At 34.4% G+C, this 14,334-nt stretch overlaps 1 protein-coding gene across 8 annotated transcripts in view; it reads right to left on the bottom strand.

Annotated features, from left to right (window-relative positions):
- Positions 1-484: 484 nt before the first annotated feature.
- Positions 485-14,334, bottom strand: part of LOC117102608 (dynactin subunit 1-like) — a 53,471-nt gene continuing 39,621 nt past the window's right edge. For all 8 annotated transcript variants that reach the window (XM_033242972.1, XM_033242976.1, XM_033242971.1 and 5 more), the window contains 10 exons: positions 10,208-10,307; positions 9,591-9,810; positions 9,041-9,183; positions 8,398-8,570; positions 6,066-6,127; positions 5,802-5,873; positions 4,489-4,677; positions 3,907-4,056; positions 2,456-2,551; positions 485-2,232 (listed from right to left, as the gene is read on the bottom strand). In XM_033242972.1, the coding sequence (XP_033098863.1) occupies positions 2,095-2,232; positions 2,456-2,551; positions 3,907-4,056; positions 4,489-4,677; positions 5,802-5,873; positions 6,066-6,127; positions 8,398-8,570; positions 9,041-9,183; positions 9,591-9,810; positions 10,208-10,307 (1,343 nt within the window). In that variant the 3' untranslated portion in view covers positions 485-2,094. The remainder of the gene's footprint in view (positions 2,233-2,455; positions 2,552-3,906; positions 4,057-4,488; positions 4,678-5,801; positions 5,874-6,065; positions 6,128-8,397; positions 8,571-9,040; positions 9,184-9,590; positions 9,811-10,207; positions 10,308-14,334) is intronic.

Raw genomic sequence — 14,334 nt, 5'->3', positions numbered from 1 at the left:
ATAAATGTTAATTGCATTGCGTAAAAATCAATTAAAAGGCTATATGCGCCAGAGCTTCCAGGGCTTCCTGGTCCCTAACCAAGGCTTAACCATTGCTTGGGCCTATGTCCCAAGGCTTAATTTTTCATCTCGTTCCCCCCACTTTCAACCACCACCCACTAAATCCACCCCAACTAAGAATGTAATTAACTAAGTGTTACACTGAACTCTGCACTGTTCCCTAGTCAAGAATTGCTAAGATCATCGAAACTACACGCCTGAATCAAAATGAATAACCCTAGGAAACAACAGGCATAACCACCCCCTCTGTTTACAAACTCATAAGCATATAAAAAAAAAAAAATTCACATAGTATATTTGCATGCTTTATTTTTGATACGATGAAACAAATAGCACAGGATGCTGTCAAAGCATTTGACCGCAGTGTTACACAACTCATATCTACTATCAGTGGAAGATGCCCCAATAGGAACCTATCATGCATGAAATATATGATTAACCTACCCCACCCACTAAGTAGCTCCATGTCAATGTCGATCCAATGTGAGTTCCACTGATCATTAGTACTCAAAATAGGAGACATTTTTAGTTATTGTTAATACAGTGGTGTCATATTATCACTTAGCTACAGAACTGAATATTACAACTTTTTGTAAGCATTAGCCACAGCATTAAAGTTGTATTTCACAGTGCACTTACAAACATTCAATATGGGAATAAAATTTAAATATACAGTAACCATGTTCTTACAAGTAATGAATAGTATTACCACTGTCAATTTCATCATTATAATCATTTACACATCTTAAAGTTCAATGTCCAAGAAGTGAAGATGTGAGTTTTTGTGGTGCTTGAATCATCGTGGTTATTAATTGTGATTGAAGAGATTGGGATGTGTAAGACAGTAGGTATGTAGAAGGGTGTAGTTTCTGAGAAAGGGAGTAAAACCATGAAAAGGGTGAATGACTTTACAATGACTTAGGACTTGTTAAGTAACGATGTTTGAGAGACGACGAGTTAGTTGTCGAGATGTAATCAAGAGAGAAAGACAATGCGCGGGACAGCCTGTGTGGAGCATGATGGTGTTGGACTTTGAACAATTTTTGCTTTGAAAAATTTTTACTTTTAAACAACCTGATTTGAACAATTCATTCTTCTTTACTCTTGGATCTGAAAATTTCATGTGAGCGACGGTAGCTAAACAAGAGCATGTATTGTCATGTATTTTGTAATGAATTATTTCATTTATATTATTTATATTTATATAAAAAAAAACATTTAGTTAGAGTAAATTTGTAAAATTGTTGGTCTCACTCTTTCTGTTTTCTCATCTTTAGCTGTCGTAAAAATGTCATAACAATAGTGCCTGACAGAAATGTGCAGTGTGTCCATGTACTTTTACATACATTCTACAACATGTATTTGTGTTGTATTACAGTAGTTAGGTGTTGATCATGGATACAATATATAGTGTGGATATAAAGGAAAATAGGTCATTCTTTCCAAATTATCTTATAAAAACTTTATAAAGAAATATAACAGAACCCAAATAAGTGGAAAAAAAAACATTTTCTTCTGAAAGATATAGATCATCAACAATTTGCCAGCTAGGATGTGGGCATATGACTACAAAAGGTTTATGTTATTTACGAAAACACTAGCAGTAGCGCCCTCACAGCCTGTAACACAATACTCTACATTCGTAGATGAAAATCAATGCATCTTTGAATAAATGTGTTGATAAATAAAATATTAAACACTAAAAATTCTCAAAAGTGCATTTCAACTAAAAAACAAACAATACAATATAAATTATTTAAATAGAATTTTGGACTTGCACTTACCATAAAGAACAAATGTCCATTCCTAGTTTTGCACTTACAGTACCTATGGACATAGTTGTATGTTTACAGCTTGAAGATATATAGTTATATTATTAATTAAGTTGTTCAAAAACTCGTTCATAATTATGTTTACCAATTACTGGGGTAATTACCATGAAAATCAATATAGAAAGTCACAGGATGAAGCTAAAGTTGGAAATCACATGATCAGGTTAGAGTTCGAAGTCCCATGGTCAGGTTAAATTTGAAATCACATGATGAGCCTGGAATGCAGCTGCCTGAGCTGGTGAGGTTGAAGGTTAATTGCCAGAGATTCTGACTGCTGACCTTTGCTGACTGGTATGGATATCCTTCCAATACATGGAATATTGCTTTTTTCCAACTGTGCCTGGTGGATAAAACACAAAACATGAGATGAATTGTAATTAATGTACTGCACCTACACATTCAAATTAAGTAGGGACATGAACAAATAGAACATTCCATTCAACTCAGCTAACCTTCATACAATGGAACATTCCATCTTTAACTTCCTCATGTAAATATTTTATCCATTGCACTCAACATTGATTATATACTGTACTAATATCTACAAAATCACTAACTCTTACCTTAGTATACTGGGGTATTGCAAAAGCAGAGAAGTCTGTTTGAACTTTGGCTCTTGGCTTCACCTTTGTAATTGCTTGCTGCATTTCTCCTTGTAGCTATAAATAGAAATGACATCATATATTTATATATGTATGTATTATACACTGGTATCTGTCCCACTCACAGTGCTAATTTTCACTGATAATTGATAAAATATAAAGAGACCATTAACAATTTGTAGGGGTTCCTGCACACTGTGTTACCTATCACCGATTTCCGTGAGACAAGTGATAAAGTACAGTAGTAAAAACATGCAAATATTATGAATACGCGAAAGATGGGTAATTTTCCGGAAGATTCATGCATGCTTATGGAAGTGCGGAAGGCTGTCCCTGTTTCAGGAAGGCTCCCCCAACTTGTGAGAGACATGGGACCCTTGAATTTGCCTTCTTGACACGACACTATATTGTAGATAATTTCAATATGGTTTCAATGTCCCACCTCTTACCGTTGAGGTTGTATTGACAGCAAACGATGTGTTAAGAATTCTAAAACATCACTGGGTAGAATTCTATACAAATTTGATATTATTATTAATATTATCATCATTTATACATATTCATGTCATTTCAAACTGATCTTAACAAGTTTCAATCTCATCGATTTTAAAAAAACTCTATTGGACGCTTAGGCTTAGCCAGCGAGCCGTTCGACCGCTTTTGGACGGCCTACAATTATTTAGGACAGCCACTTTTACCGTGACAGCTTGGATGACTTGGCCTAATCAGCTCGGCCTAGCCTTATTGGGCAAATCTATCAAATTTTACATTTTTATTAATAAGTCCATGATTAAACTAAAGCTAAATCATATTTATGTTTGATAAAACAACATTTATTGATTGAATGTACATTGTTTTCGTACAAATATTCGGTAGGGATTCCCAAAGATGGGCATGGCCCGCCCATCGGCTCAGTGCCACACCCACTGGCTTCCAGTTTGGATGACCTATTTTGGTTTTTCTGGCTAAACCCCTGATTGGATGCAATATGACATCATCATGCCTATATATGGGCAAATCAAAATTGAGTTTTAGTGTTTTTAGTTCTGCGAGAAGTAGTCTTCTTCAAAACAGTGTCTAGTTGATGGAAATTGATTGAGTGTTAAGCAAAGGATATCAGCCATATAGGTTTTGAGAAGACAGCTTCCAAAGATTCCAAAATCAATAGTTTATTATTAAGATTTGTATTTTAAAAATAATTTTAATATGATTTTTTGTTAAATTTTTGAGATTGATATTTTACAGAAATGTTCTTTAATATATCTTCTTTTACGTAATGCAAAAACATGAAAATGTTGTGGGATATTAGAGAATGCGACAAAAACAATGGTTTTGCAAGAGCCGGTCACATTTTAAGAATAAATTTCCAAAAAATAAGGAATTAACAAGATTTAACAATTTTTTTCTCTTACTTTAATTATATTATCATGGAGTTCATTAAGTCTAATGGTAGAAGCAGCCAGCTGATTGATTGGTCTCGCCTTAGCAACAACCGGTACAACCCCTGGTTTTCTGTTGGTGATGTCAATCACTTTTGGACATGCACTCAGGACTTGAAGTTCCTGTAAGAGAAATTGTATTTACCGTAATAATAAAATGGATGAAGAAACATACAGATCAAAAACTGAAATGAAATACTGATTTGACTAACACAAATAAGTTAATTGTTTGGAAAAAACAAACATGTGACATGCCTAAATATGGTCATGATGACATCACATCATGACCATATATAGGCACATCATGACCATATATAGGCACATCATGATTATATATGGGCATACAACAGTTTTTTGGACAGAACTTAAACTGAGCTGATGATCATTATTGGCAATGGATATTTCCACTAAGCCCCGCCCCATGGATATTAGTGCTACGGTCCCACATTACAACACTTCCGATTGGTCAGTCAGATTGAAACTTCAGAACAGCCAATTGGCTCAACCACAGAAAGGAACTATAACTGAATAGCTTCAAATGCTGCAAATTCTTACCGATAGCAGAGTTCTTGTCTTTCTATTCAACTCCATCAGATCTTCCTGTGGAGCGGTAGTAGCAGGGGTGTCTTTGCCTTTACCAGCTGGTGTGCCTGACACAGGGTCAAGACTCACAAATCCAGTTGGACTGGCAAGACCGACCGGTTTCTTCGGTATGTTCAGTGGATCTAGCTCATCCATAATAGCCTGGTGATAAATAACAATAACATTTATCATTTCTTTTTTAATTTAAATTAAAAAAATTAATAAAAATTGAAATAAAAATTTAAATGTAATAAATAAAATGTAATATATTGTATCAAAACTATTATTCATAATCAGTTCCAATTAAATATCCGTTGTAGCCATCAGAGAATTTTTTTACTTGGACAAAATACATACAGTATCTTATACAGAACTATAAAAAATAGCAACAGAGATTCCACTTTAAAATATAGATTACGAAACGATAATAATAATAGGGAGGTTTCGCACGCGAACGCGTACGGTTAGTGTGATGCATAAGTCATCATTTTGACATCATACGCCGGCTGCTATCCGCTAAATGTATGGACGACACACATATCTCACTCACTATATGTAAGTGAAAAATGCGTAGGGAAATTTTGGATTTCTAGTAGGATCTTTGTTTATTTTTTCACATTTTACGTAAGTGTAAAAAAAATGTATCTTTGAATACGTACGTGCCATTTTTAAGACATTTGAAGACAGTAAATTACGAGAAGATGCGTCTAATTTTGGGGTATCAAAACGTCGGTGCTTTGACCTTGGAGGTGTCGGGATTTTGTGTAGGCCTAGGCATACTTGTAGCCAGGCACTTTTGGGTCATAAACAACAGGGATTATCACAAAATAACCAACACGTCTGGGCAACAAAGGAAGTACTTTTCGGCTACAATTTTCAATTTAAATTTTCAAAACATTACATATACTAATGAAACTTTGGGAAACATGATGAGAGAAGAGAACAGAGTATAGTAGGCCTAAGCTAAGGCCCTAGGTCTAGGCTACGCTTGAATTGCGCTGTGATTGTGAAAAACACAGAATGGCTACGAACCGTTACGGATAGCTAAACGTATGCGTACACGTATTCATTCGCGTGCAAAACCTCTCTAATAAAAAATATGTGTATATCACATCAACTGTCAATCATATAAGCTCCCCCCAAAATCATAGAAGAAAATTTGCAATTTGCTTGTAATGCAAGATATCTAAAATAATGACAGAGATTCCCTTTTGAAGTACATGTTGGTGAGTTTTTTGACACTTGCATCCGTGCCTAATTCTACAAACATTTATTTGCTAACTTACTCGTAACTTCTCTCCTTTCATTCTCCTATTCTCAGCTCGCACATATCGAAGAGCTTCACAAAGGCTCTCAATCTGGAAAGAAATTTAAGTTTGGTGCAATGAAAACTAAATTATTAATAAAATGAAAATAGAATCTCATTCATAAAATTCTTAATTTAATATTTGAAATTAAAATTTATATTGGAGAACAAGATTTAAAACCATATTATTACCATGTTCACATATGAAGGCTTTAGCTTATTAAAATCTAAAACTTGAACTTACTTTCTGCAGAAGTAAAGGCGAGTCCTTAGCCCCTGGGCCACCACCAAAACCTGGTGATCCACCTACAGACAAAAGATAAGTTAAATTTGGAACTTTAATAATAAATTACTTACTAGGTCGGCCACAGCACATCCAACAATGTAATAGGAGTAAGTAAGTTACAAAAAGTAAAATTTCAATATTAAGTAATATTATTTTATTTTATTAATTTGTACATTTTTTTTTACAAATGACAAATAATGGAGTAACTGAATGCAAATCTTATTATTTTAGTATTAATAATATTAATATAGTTATCAACTTACTCAACACACACACATAACCAAAACTATCTCAAATGATAAAAAAGAGATTAAATATATCATATGAAAAAAAATCACATCACTCCATGCAGTAGTCTTAGCATCCAATGCCGGTGGTATTCCCTCTTATCATGGATTTATGGCAGCGGTGGGCATAAAAATCGGTCAGAGTGCCAAATTGATTTTTTTTTTATTAAACACAGAGGGCCGCACCCAAACTTTGATGGTTCCAGTTAGGTTCCAAAAACCTCCAATCATTGCTTTTACACCACTTTATTCTCAGTTATAATATTACTTTTTACAGATGATCGGTGTCAGGCAAAAAAAAAACAAGGTGTTGTCTAGCCAATATTACTTGGCGGGCCGCACACATAGGGTTTTTAATTCATTTTCGTGGGCCGCAAAAAAAAATCGTCGTCGCCCACGGGCCGCACTTTGCCCACCTGTGATTTACAGTAACGCTTTTGGACAACTGTAATCACATACACCAGCAGTGCTGCTAGTATGTACAGCAATTTTTGCTATTCACGTTATTAAGGTGAAACTTCCTTATACCTTGTTTGCCGATCATAGTTCGTCAGAGGAGGGCGGAAATAAAATAAATATAAATGTTTGTTTTCTTACTTAACAAATAGGTTTGCCAAAAAATCCAAACGGAGGAAAAAATAAAAAAATTATTGGGGAATGTAAACAGTGTAGTGATGGGATGGTTAAATTCTTTAAATTTATGTTTTAGGAAGAAATATACATACCTTATTTTTGAAGATTTTAAGGCAGCAGCAGGCATAACAAAAATAAAAATAAAAACTTTTTTTTTTCCCTGAAATTTCTATTTTTTAGTGGTGACGTGTATACTTATTGGCCAAAAATATAATTTTTATTTGAAATTTGAAATCACCATTATTAACGGGCGGCGTGTTCGCTAACAAGGTATAAAAAAAATCTTGCCTAAGGGAACATAAAATATTAACTATATAGGGTTGATTCACTCCATGCAAGTTTTTCACTCCTATACCTTCAAGATATAAACCAGCATCAATAAGTAATTTTTCCAAAGCACCTATGAGAGTGATATGAAGGAAATAAAAAGAATAGAAAGAAAAACAGAGGAAGGAACTCATTTTTACACTGCCCTCAATGTTCAAAGACAAAAAAATGGTAGTATTGAAGATGATGGGTATATGATCACTGATCTCTACTACAATAGCTGGATTACTCACCTGATAATAATTTTTCAGTAAAATGTGAAGCCACTGACCCATAAGCAAAAGCCCGAGTGACGCACCAGTCTAGACAAGTTTCTTTTGACATTTGCTTAAATTATTGTTAAAATACATTTTAATAATTTAAATTTAACATAATGATTTTTCCAAATCGTCTAACTACTCGACTCGCCTGATTGTGCAATTTACAAACGCTGCTTCAAAATTTTTGTTTGTGATGGCGTATTTATGACGTTTCAGGCTCCCTAATGTAATGAAGGTACTTAAGATTATGAGTGAGTCCTCTATTGTAAGATACATATAGTAAGGACACAGGAGCCTTAAGGCAGTTGATAACAAGATACCAATAAAGGAACATACAAGAAAGTCAGAATAGCCTACTGTATATTATTGTCTATAACATATCATTACATGTAACACTAAAAAACAGCCAATGAGCAATCCAGCTATTATAGTAGAGATCAGTGGTAATGATGATATTAGATGATAACACCGCCCTCAGAAGAACAGTAGTATTGCAGGATGCTAGACTCAAGTAGGCAGAAGATAATCAGTCTCATCAGCAGGCAAAACAAAATACTGCCCTCAAGAGTCTTAAATATCTAGGACTTGTATTAACAGCTCTAAACTTGGAAGTTCAACATAGGTACTATAAAAACAATGGTGGGAAAAAGGCAGCATGGGGCACATCCTCTTCCACAAATTGCTAAATTATTTATTAAAACATATTCTGAAACAGCAGAAAATGCTTCCCCCATCTCCTCCCTGCTTAAAAAGTCCTGGATATGACCACTAAATATCCCTTACCTGAACCAACTCCACTTGACATCATTGCAGCTACAGATGATGAAGATGTCCGGGTTATACCTTCAAATAGCGTCTTCTTTGACAGCAATGTCAGACGTTGCTTCAGCTCAGCTTTCTCCTTCTCCAAAGCATCGATGTCAACTTGCATGTGATCAAGAGTCTCTTCAAATTCTCTGGGAAAAAAAATCATGTATACAGCAAATTCAGAATATGAAAGTGATATTACTAATGCACTTAACCGACCACACACCAAATTGATATTATTATGCAGTATAATTTGCATGCAGTTGTAGCTACTTACTTCTTCAACCACAGACCAAACTGATATTTACTAATGCAATATAATTTGAATACAGGTGTTCATACTCACTTGTACAGACCACAGACCAAATTGATAATACTAATACATTATGAATTGCATACAGGTTTTCGTACTCACATTTACGACCACGGATCAAACTGATATTACTAAAGCAGTATAATCTGCATACAAGCGTTGATACTCACTTTTCCGACTACGGATCAAATTGATATTCCTGATGCAGTACAACTTGCATACATGTGTCGGTCCTCATTTCTCCGACCACGGACCAAACTGATATTACGAATGCAGTTTAATTTGAATACAGGTGTCAGTACTCACTTTTCCTTCTTCTTTATTATGTCATCTTTCATGGCCAGCTTGGATTCAGTCTTCCTCACTCTATCATCGGTCTCTTTGTTGGCATTTTCCAGCTTCTTTTCAATCAGACCAAGACGTACAGCTGAGGCACTAACCTCTTCTTGCTGGAAGAAACCATGATGTAACCATATATAATTATTACCATAACAACGGGACCATGTGATAACAAAAGAGCAGCAGATGGACTGCTAATGATGGTGCCAAATAGGCATCAAAAACTACTTCGAAAATTTAGTCATCAACTCTGAACAGTAATATTTTTCTATTTCATTATATTATCTTAATGATTAATAAAATACTAAAAGTATGGTAAGAGGTAGAACAGAATTGTTGAGGTAAAGATAATGTGCCTTCCCTATTACTATGGTGGCTAGTTCTTCGAGAGCTTTATTCTCCTCATTTGGAAAAAATGCACCTGATACTAAAATGAGTGTAAATTAAAAGCAAATACAAAACAACTGTTTAAAAACTATACTTCTTTCCAATGAAAAGCTTTATGATGAAAACACACCTTCAGCTTTAAAAGGCGTCTAAATTCCTTGATTTCAGATTCCCTGCTTTCTAGTTTGTGGCCAAGCCCGTCAGAATCACAGATCTCGTTCTTGACTTTCAAGGCGCGACGAGCAATGGGTGGCTGGATGTTGTCACGAGGAATGTTGGAATCATAAAGACCTTCCTGCATTGCTTTGCTAACTTGACTCATCACCACCATTGTCTTCATCACGGAATCCCTACCACAAAAAACAAATATTAAAATGTAGTTGTGAAGAGGAGTATATTTGAACAATAATTAACAACGTGCCTTTTGTTTTCAAGCTCCCTCTACTTGGAATTTCTTGCCACTTTCAGTTTTGTGGTTCGTCTAATTTGCTTTTTTTAGGAAAAATCTTAAAACCTATTTATTACAGGAATGTTAACTTATCTTATTTCCTCACTTAATGCCTTTGATAAATTGAATTAAATTACACTATAATTAATCTTAGGTGAACTTTTTTGTTGTAATGAATATTCAGAAGATTTGTGCACAAAAAAAACACCCATGGAATTTGAAGGCAAGCGTTCTTGCCAAAGTTTACATCATGGTTTATGAGCCTAATTCATTAATTATTCAAAATTTAAAATTGTTACCTGAAACTTTGATAGGGTCCTTTGTCAGATTTTCCATAGGACTCATCAGAAGCTTTTTCAGCTATTTTCTCAAGCTTTTTCACTTGTATGCCCTCAGCATCTAGCAAATAAATATTAAGGACAAAGTTAGGTCGTGTATGTTTGATAATAATAATAATAATGAGAATGACAAGAACAAAAATCAAGATAACGATAATAAAAATAATAACTGAGAATGACTATGACAGTAAGCACCCAATGGCAGTGACGACAACAACTCACATGTTCTCTTCAAGCCATGTGCCTATGGTATATATGGCACACAATATAGTAAATTCTTGCCGAGCCACAGGGATCATATGGGCTTAAGCTTATCCCCAGCTTAACATATATGCCACATATGGCCATCAACAATACCAACTGCAAATTCAGGTCTTGTAAAAGAATTGTAAACAATTTTTGACAAGCTTTTAAAATAAGATAGAGCAGCAATTGATTGTCAGATCATAACTATGTACGAAATGCCTGTAAAGAAGGGCAGGGAAAATTAGTTGAAAAGAAAAAATGAACACTAATTTAGAAACGTCTGCATTTTACAAGCAAAGAAGGTCTTAGACCAAAATTTTTCCAATATAATGAAGATTATGCTTAGCAGTAAACATACTAGCTGATTAAAGATACTAACCAATCAGTTTTATGTTTTCTTTTGATTTTTCATATTAAGTTTGTAATACAATCAAGTAAGAACATGATTTGAAGATGAATTCTCAACTACAATGAAACTGAACCTCCCAATTAAGTGTGCATATGAACTACAACTAACAAGCATCTAGATGAGTTGCACTCTAACCATTAACAAACCATCCCTGTGAACCCCTGTGAACCCCTTGAGTTAAGAAACCTGCTGATTATTTAGTGCAATATTAGAAACATATTACACTAATGGAAAATAGTATTGTACAATACTAGTGTAACAGTAGTATTATAATAGTGTGATAGCTGTTATAAAAGTGTATCATTACCAAATGTAAAATAAGAAAAATGTGAGATTTATTTATGTAAAATTCTTAATTACCATTATATGTCAAAATAATTATTTTCAATGTTATATTAATATTATAAAAACAAATATTTAGAGAGCATTTCTCTGATAATTCGCTATATTATTTTATATTTCATTTTTTCTGTTTGAGTGAAAATGAATTGGTTTTAAATATTTAGCTGCAACAGGCAGCCCCACTACTGTACACATTTCAGACAGTCTGCTGCCCTCTATTTTTCACCCTCAACAACTGGAATGTAAAACAGATTACTACTAATACTGTAATGAGAAAATTGTTTCTAATAAAAGATAAATTTATCATCAACAGGATAATTTATAGCAAAATGTCAAGAGCTTATTCAGTAACTCTAGTTAATTATTAATAAGTATTTATCGTCATTAATGATGACATTAACAATTAATCAATACCTTTTTATAAAGTACATTATGAAAACTGCCCCTAGCACTAAGTTGAAGAATATAATTCCAGTCTTAAAAAACAATTCAATGTTGCCCGAAGGACATTGAATAATGTGATCAGCAATGGCATTGTACCCACACTTTATTGATGGAAAGCCTGATGATTTTCCACTACGCCACATAAGTTATTTTCCATATGAAATTCTGCGACTTAGCCTTGGCCTTGTCTAAATTTCTTACAATGAAGAATTCTATGTTATACACATTTTAACAATTTTGTCTCATTTGGCAATTAAATGCAATTAGAAAGAATAAGAAATGAAAATAATTAAATAAATATGATGAGAGTTTTGATAGAAAGATGATAACCAGAAGTCCGTCCGTCCCTCCAACATAGATCAGTGTACAAGTGTGGAGAGGCCACTGCATACACTAGTAAAGGGATAAGGATATAGGGGGAAGGAAAGTTAGACACTTGATTATTTTTCTACCTTTAATTGTGGGCGGTGGTTTCCACTGTCTCGCGTAAATGATGATTTAGAAGAAGTACCTTTAAGAAAGCCATTAGCCACGGCTTTGAAAGGTCATAGAAACGAGGCTAACCGATTCCCTGCTAAATCCCCAAATGATGAGAGATCAAAGACCATCAGCCAGCCAGAACCATATAGAATTGAACTTGTTTATTACCGGGAAGTGAATCTGTGCTCAAGTCATTAAGACGCACTAGATTTCCTGTAGCTTTTTCATTGAGAAAACCAGATCAGAGGTTAGGTCCTAGAAGACTGATATACAAGTCAAACACATCTAGGTTAGAAGTTAATGCAGAATTCAACCAGCTAATGAACTTTGCAAATAATGTTCGATTCACAAGTGACGGCCAATTAAAAAGCTGAAATACTTATGGGAAATGCAATTAACACTGTTTAGAGAGCATGCTCATATTGAATAGCAACGGAATGTCTCAAGTCATCGTAAAGCAAAAATACAAACCATGAACATATGTTTTCTGAGTATCTTGTCATTCTTAATTACTCTGTCATTGTTTTGATTTTAACAGAAAAACTAGGTCACATTTATATTATCATGGCACTTATGTTTTTTCAATATATTTGATTGAAAACGAAAATTATGGAAACAATATGCCTGTGTTGAATTTACCAAACAAAAAAAATTAAACGTATTGGATCACTCCTGTAAAGCCCGACGGCCATCAGCCTACGAGATTCTATAAGGAATGCGACGCAACGATGCACACCCAATGAATCATTTTTTAATGACAGTTCGTTCAGACTGCCATCGGCAATCAGCAGACAGCATCGCGTCATTTACAGCTCACAGGGAACGGAGTTTGGATTTGTCGCACGACGGTAGTACGACTGTTGCGCAAAGCAGTGATTGCCTGGTTTACGCCTCATTTTTGTTTTTTTAGCAACATCAATTGCTGCTGTTTGATTGATACAAATTAGCGCAAGCATACGTACGATTACAATTAAAAAAAGAAAAATTTTTTGTTAGTCTAAAGAAGGTGCTACTGTAGTCATTTCATTTGTAATTAAAAAAAGAAAACTTTAGAGGTATTTCAATGGGAAAATAAACAGTTGTCCCTGCTTGAATAATAAAGAAAATAGAAAACATAGGCTTAGCAGCTTTCATTTTACTTCATGTATGTACGTTTTTATACTCTATTGTGTTTTAATGTACGAATGTACTGTATTCTTTGAATGTTCTATTGTGAACGCACCACTTGATAGTGTGTGCCATTGTTATAATAGTGTACAGTTAAATAAAGTTATTATTATTATTTTTATTCAATTCCAAGAAATATAAAATTAAGTTTTGGAAGACTTTCAGAATACTTCACATAGTTTCCCTTTCGATAGAATGTTTAATGACAATGATTACAGAGAGTGGTTTTGGATACAGTATCTATACAGATCTAATATCCGGTATTCTATCCTGATGGTATTGGTGTAACCTCTGCTCTGCACTTCACTAATTAAAGTGCAATGTTATCCTTAGTTTATTGACCTCGGTTAATGATCCATAGGTGAAACATTAGGATACCTGTGGCGATTGACTCAGTTTACATCATTAGGAATGGAACTGATACACAGTGAGCATGCTCAGGGATGGCAGACGTAAACAATCTTATTGCACTTTGGAAGACAGTTTAACCCTCGAGTGCACTTTGCTTCAACTTTTGACCTTCCAAAACCAAAGCCAAAGGGCTTGGATTGATTGTCTGTCTTACATATTAATGAATTGTGAACTTATTAAAGAGTTTGATTGAAAGCAGGTTGAGCGTACTTTATGTTTCTTACACCCCACCTGACAAGTCCTCTCAAGCAGAGCTAAATTGCAATTTTCTCTCACTGCATTTATTTTTGACTAATTAAACTAAATCTTTCGGAGGATAAAGTAGTGGCTGTAATTTCACGCAAGAGGACACATCTTGAAAAGTACGGCACATTCTATTATCCATAAAAGCCCTGTCAGACATTTTTGGTAGATTTAAGCTATTTTTCAAACTTAAAAACTGGAAGAACTGAGAAAATTAGCTGTTGTTGCCAGACACGCAATCCTAATGAAGTGTTAGTGCTGTTTAATGTATGACAAAGCAAGAGAATAAAGAGGAGGAAAGAGAGGGAGAAAAAGAGAATTAGGATGGATCTAAGATGGAATATAT

Source organism: Anneissia japonica, unplaced genomic scaffold, assembly GCF_011630105.1.
Source record: "Anneissia japonica isolate Jap-2015-1 unplaced genomic scaffold, ASM1163010v1 scaffold1489_len2284818_cov182, whole genome shotgun sequence".
Lineage (NCBI taxonomy): Eukaryota > Metazoa > Echinodermata > Crinoidea > Comatulida > Comatulidae > Anneissia > Anneissia japonica.
The sequence above is the reverse complement of the archived record's forward strand: the minus strand, read 5'-3'. Positions and strand labels throughout refer to the sequence as shown.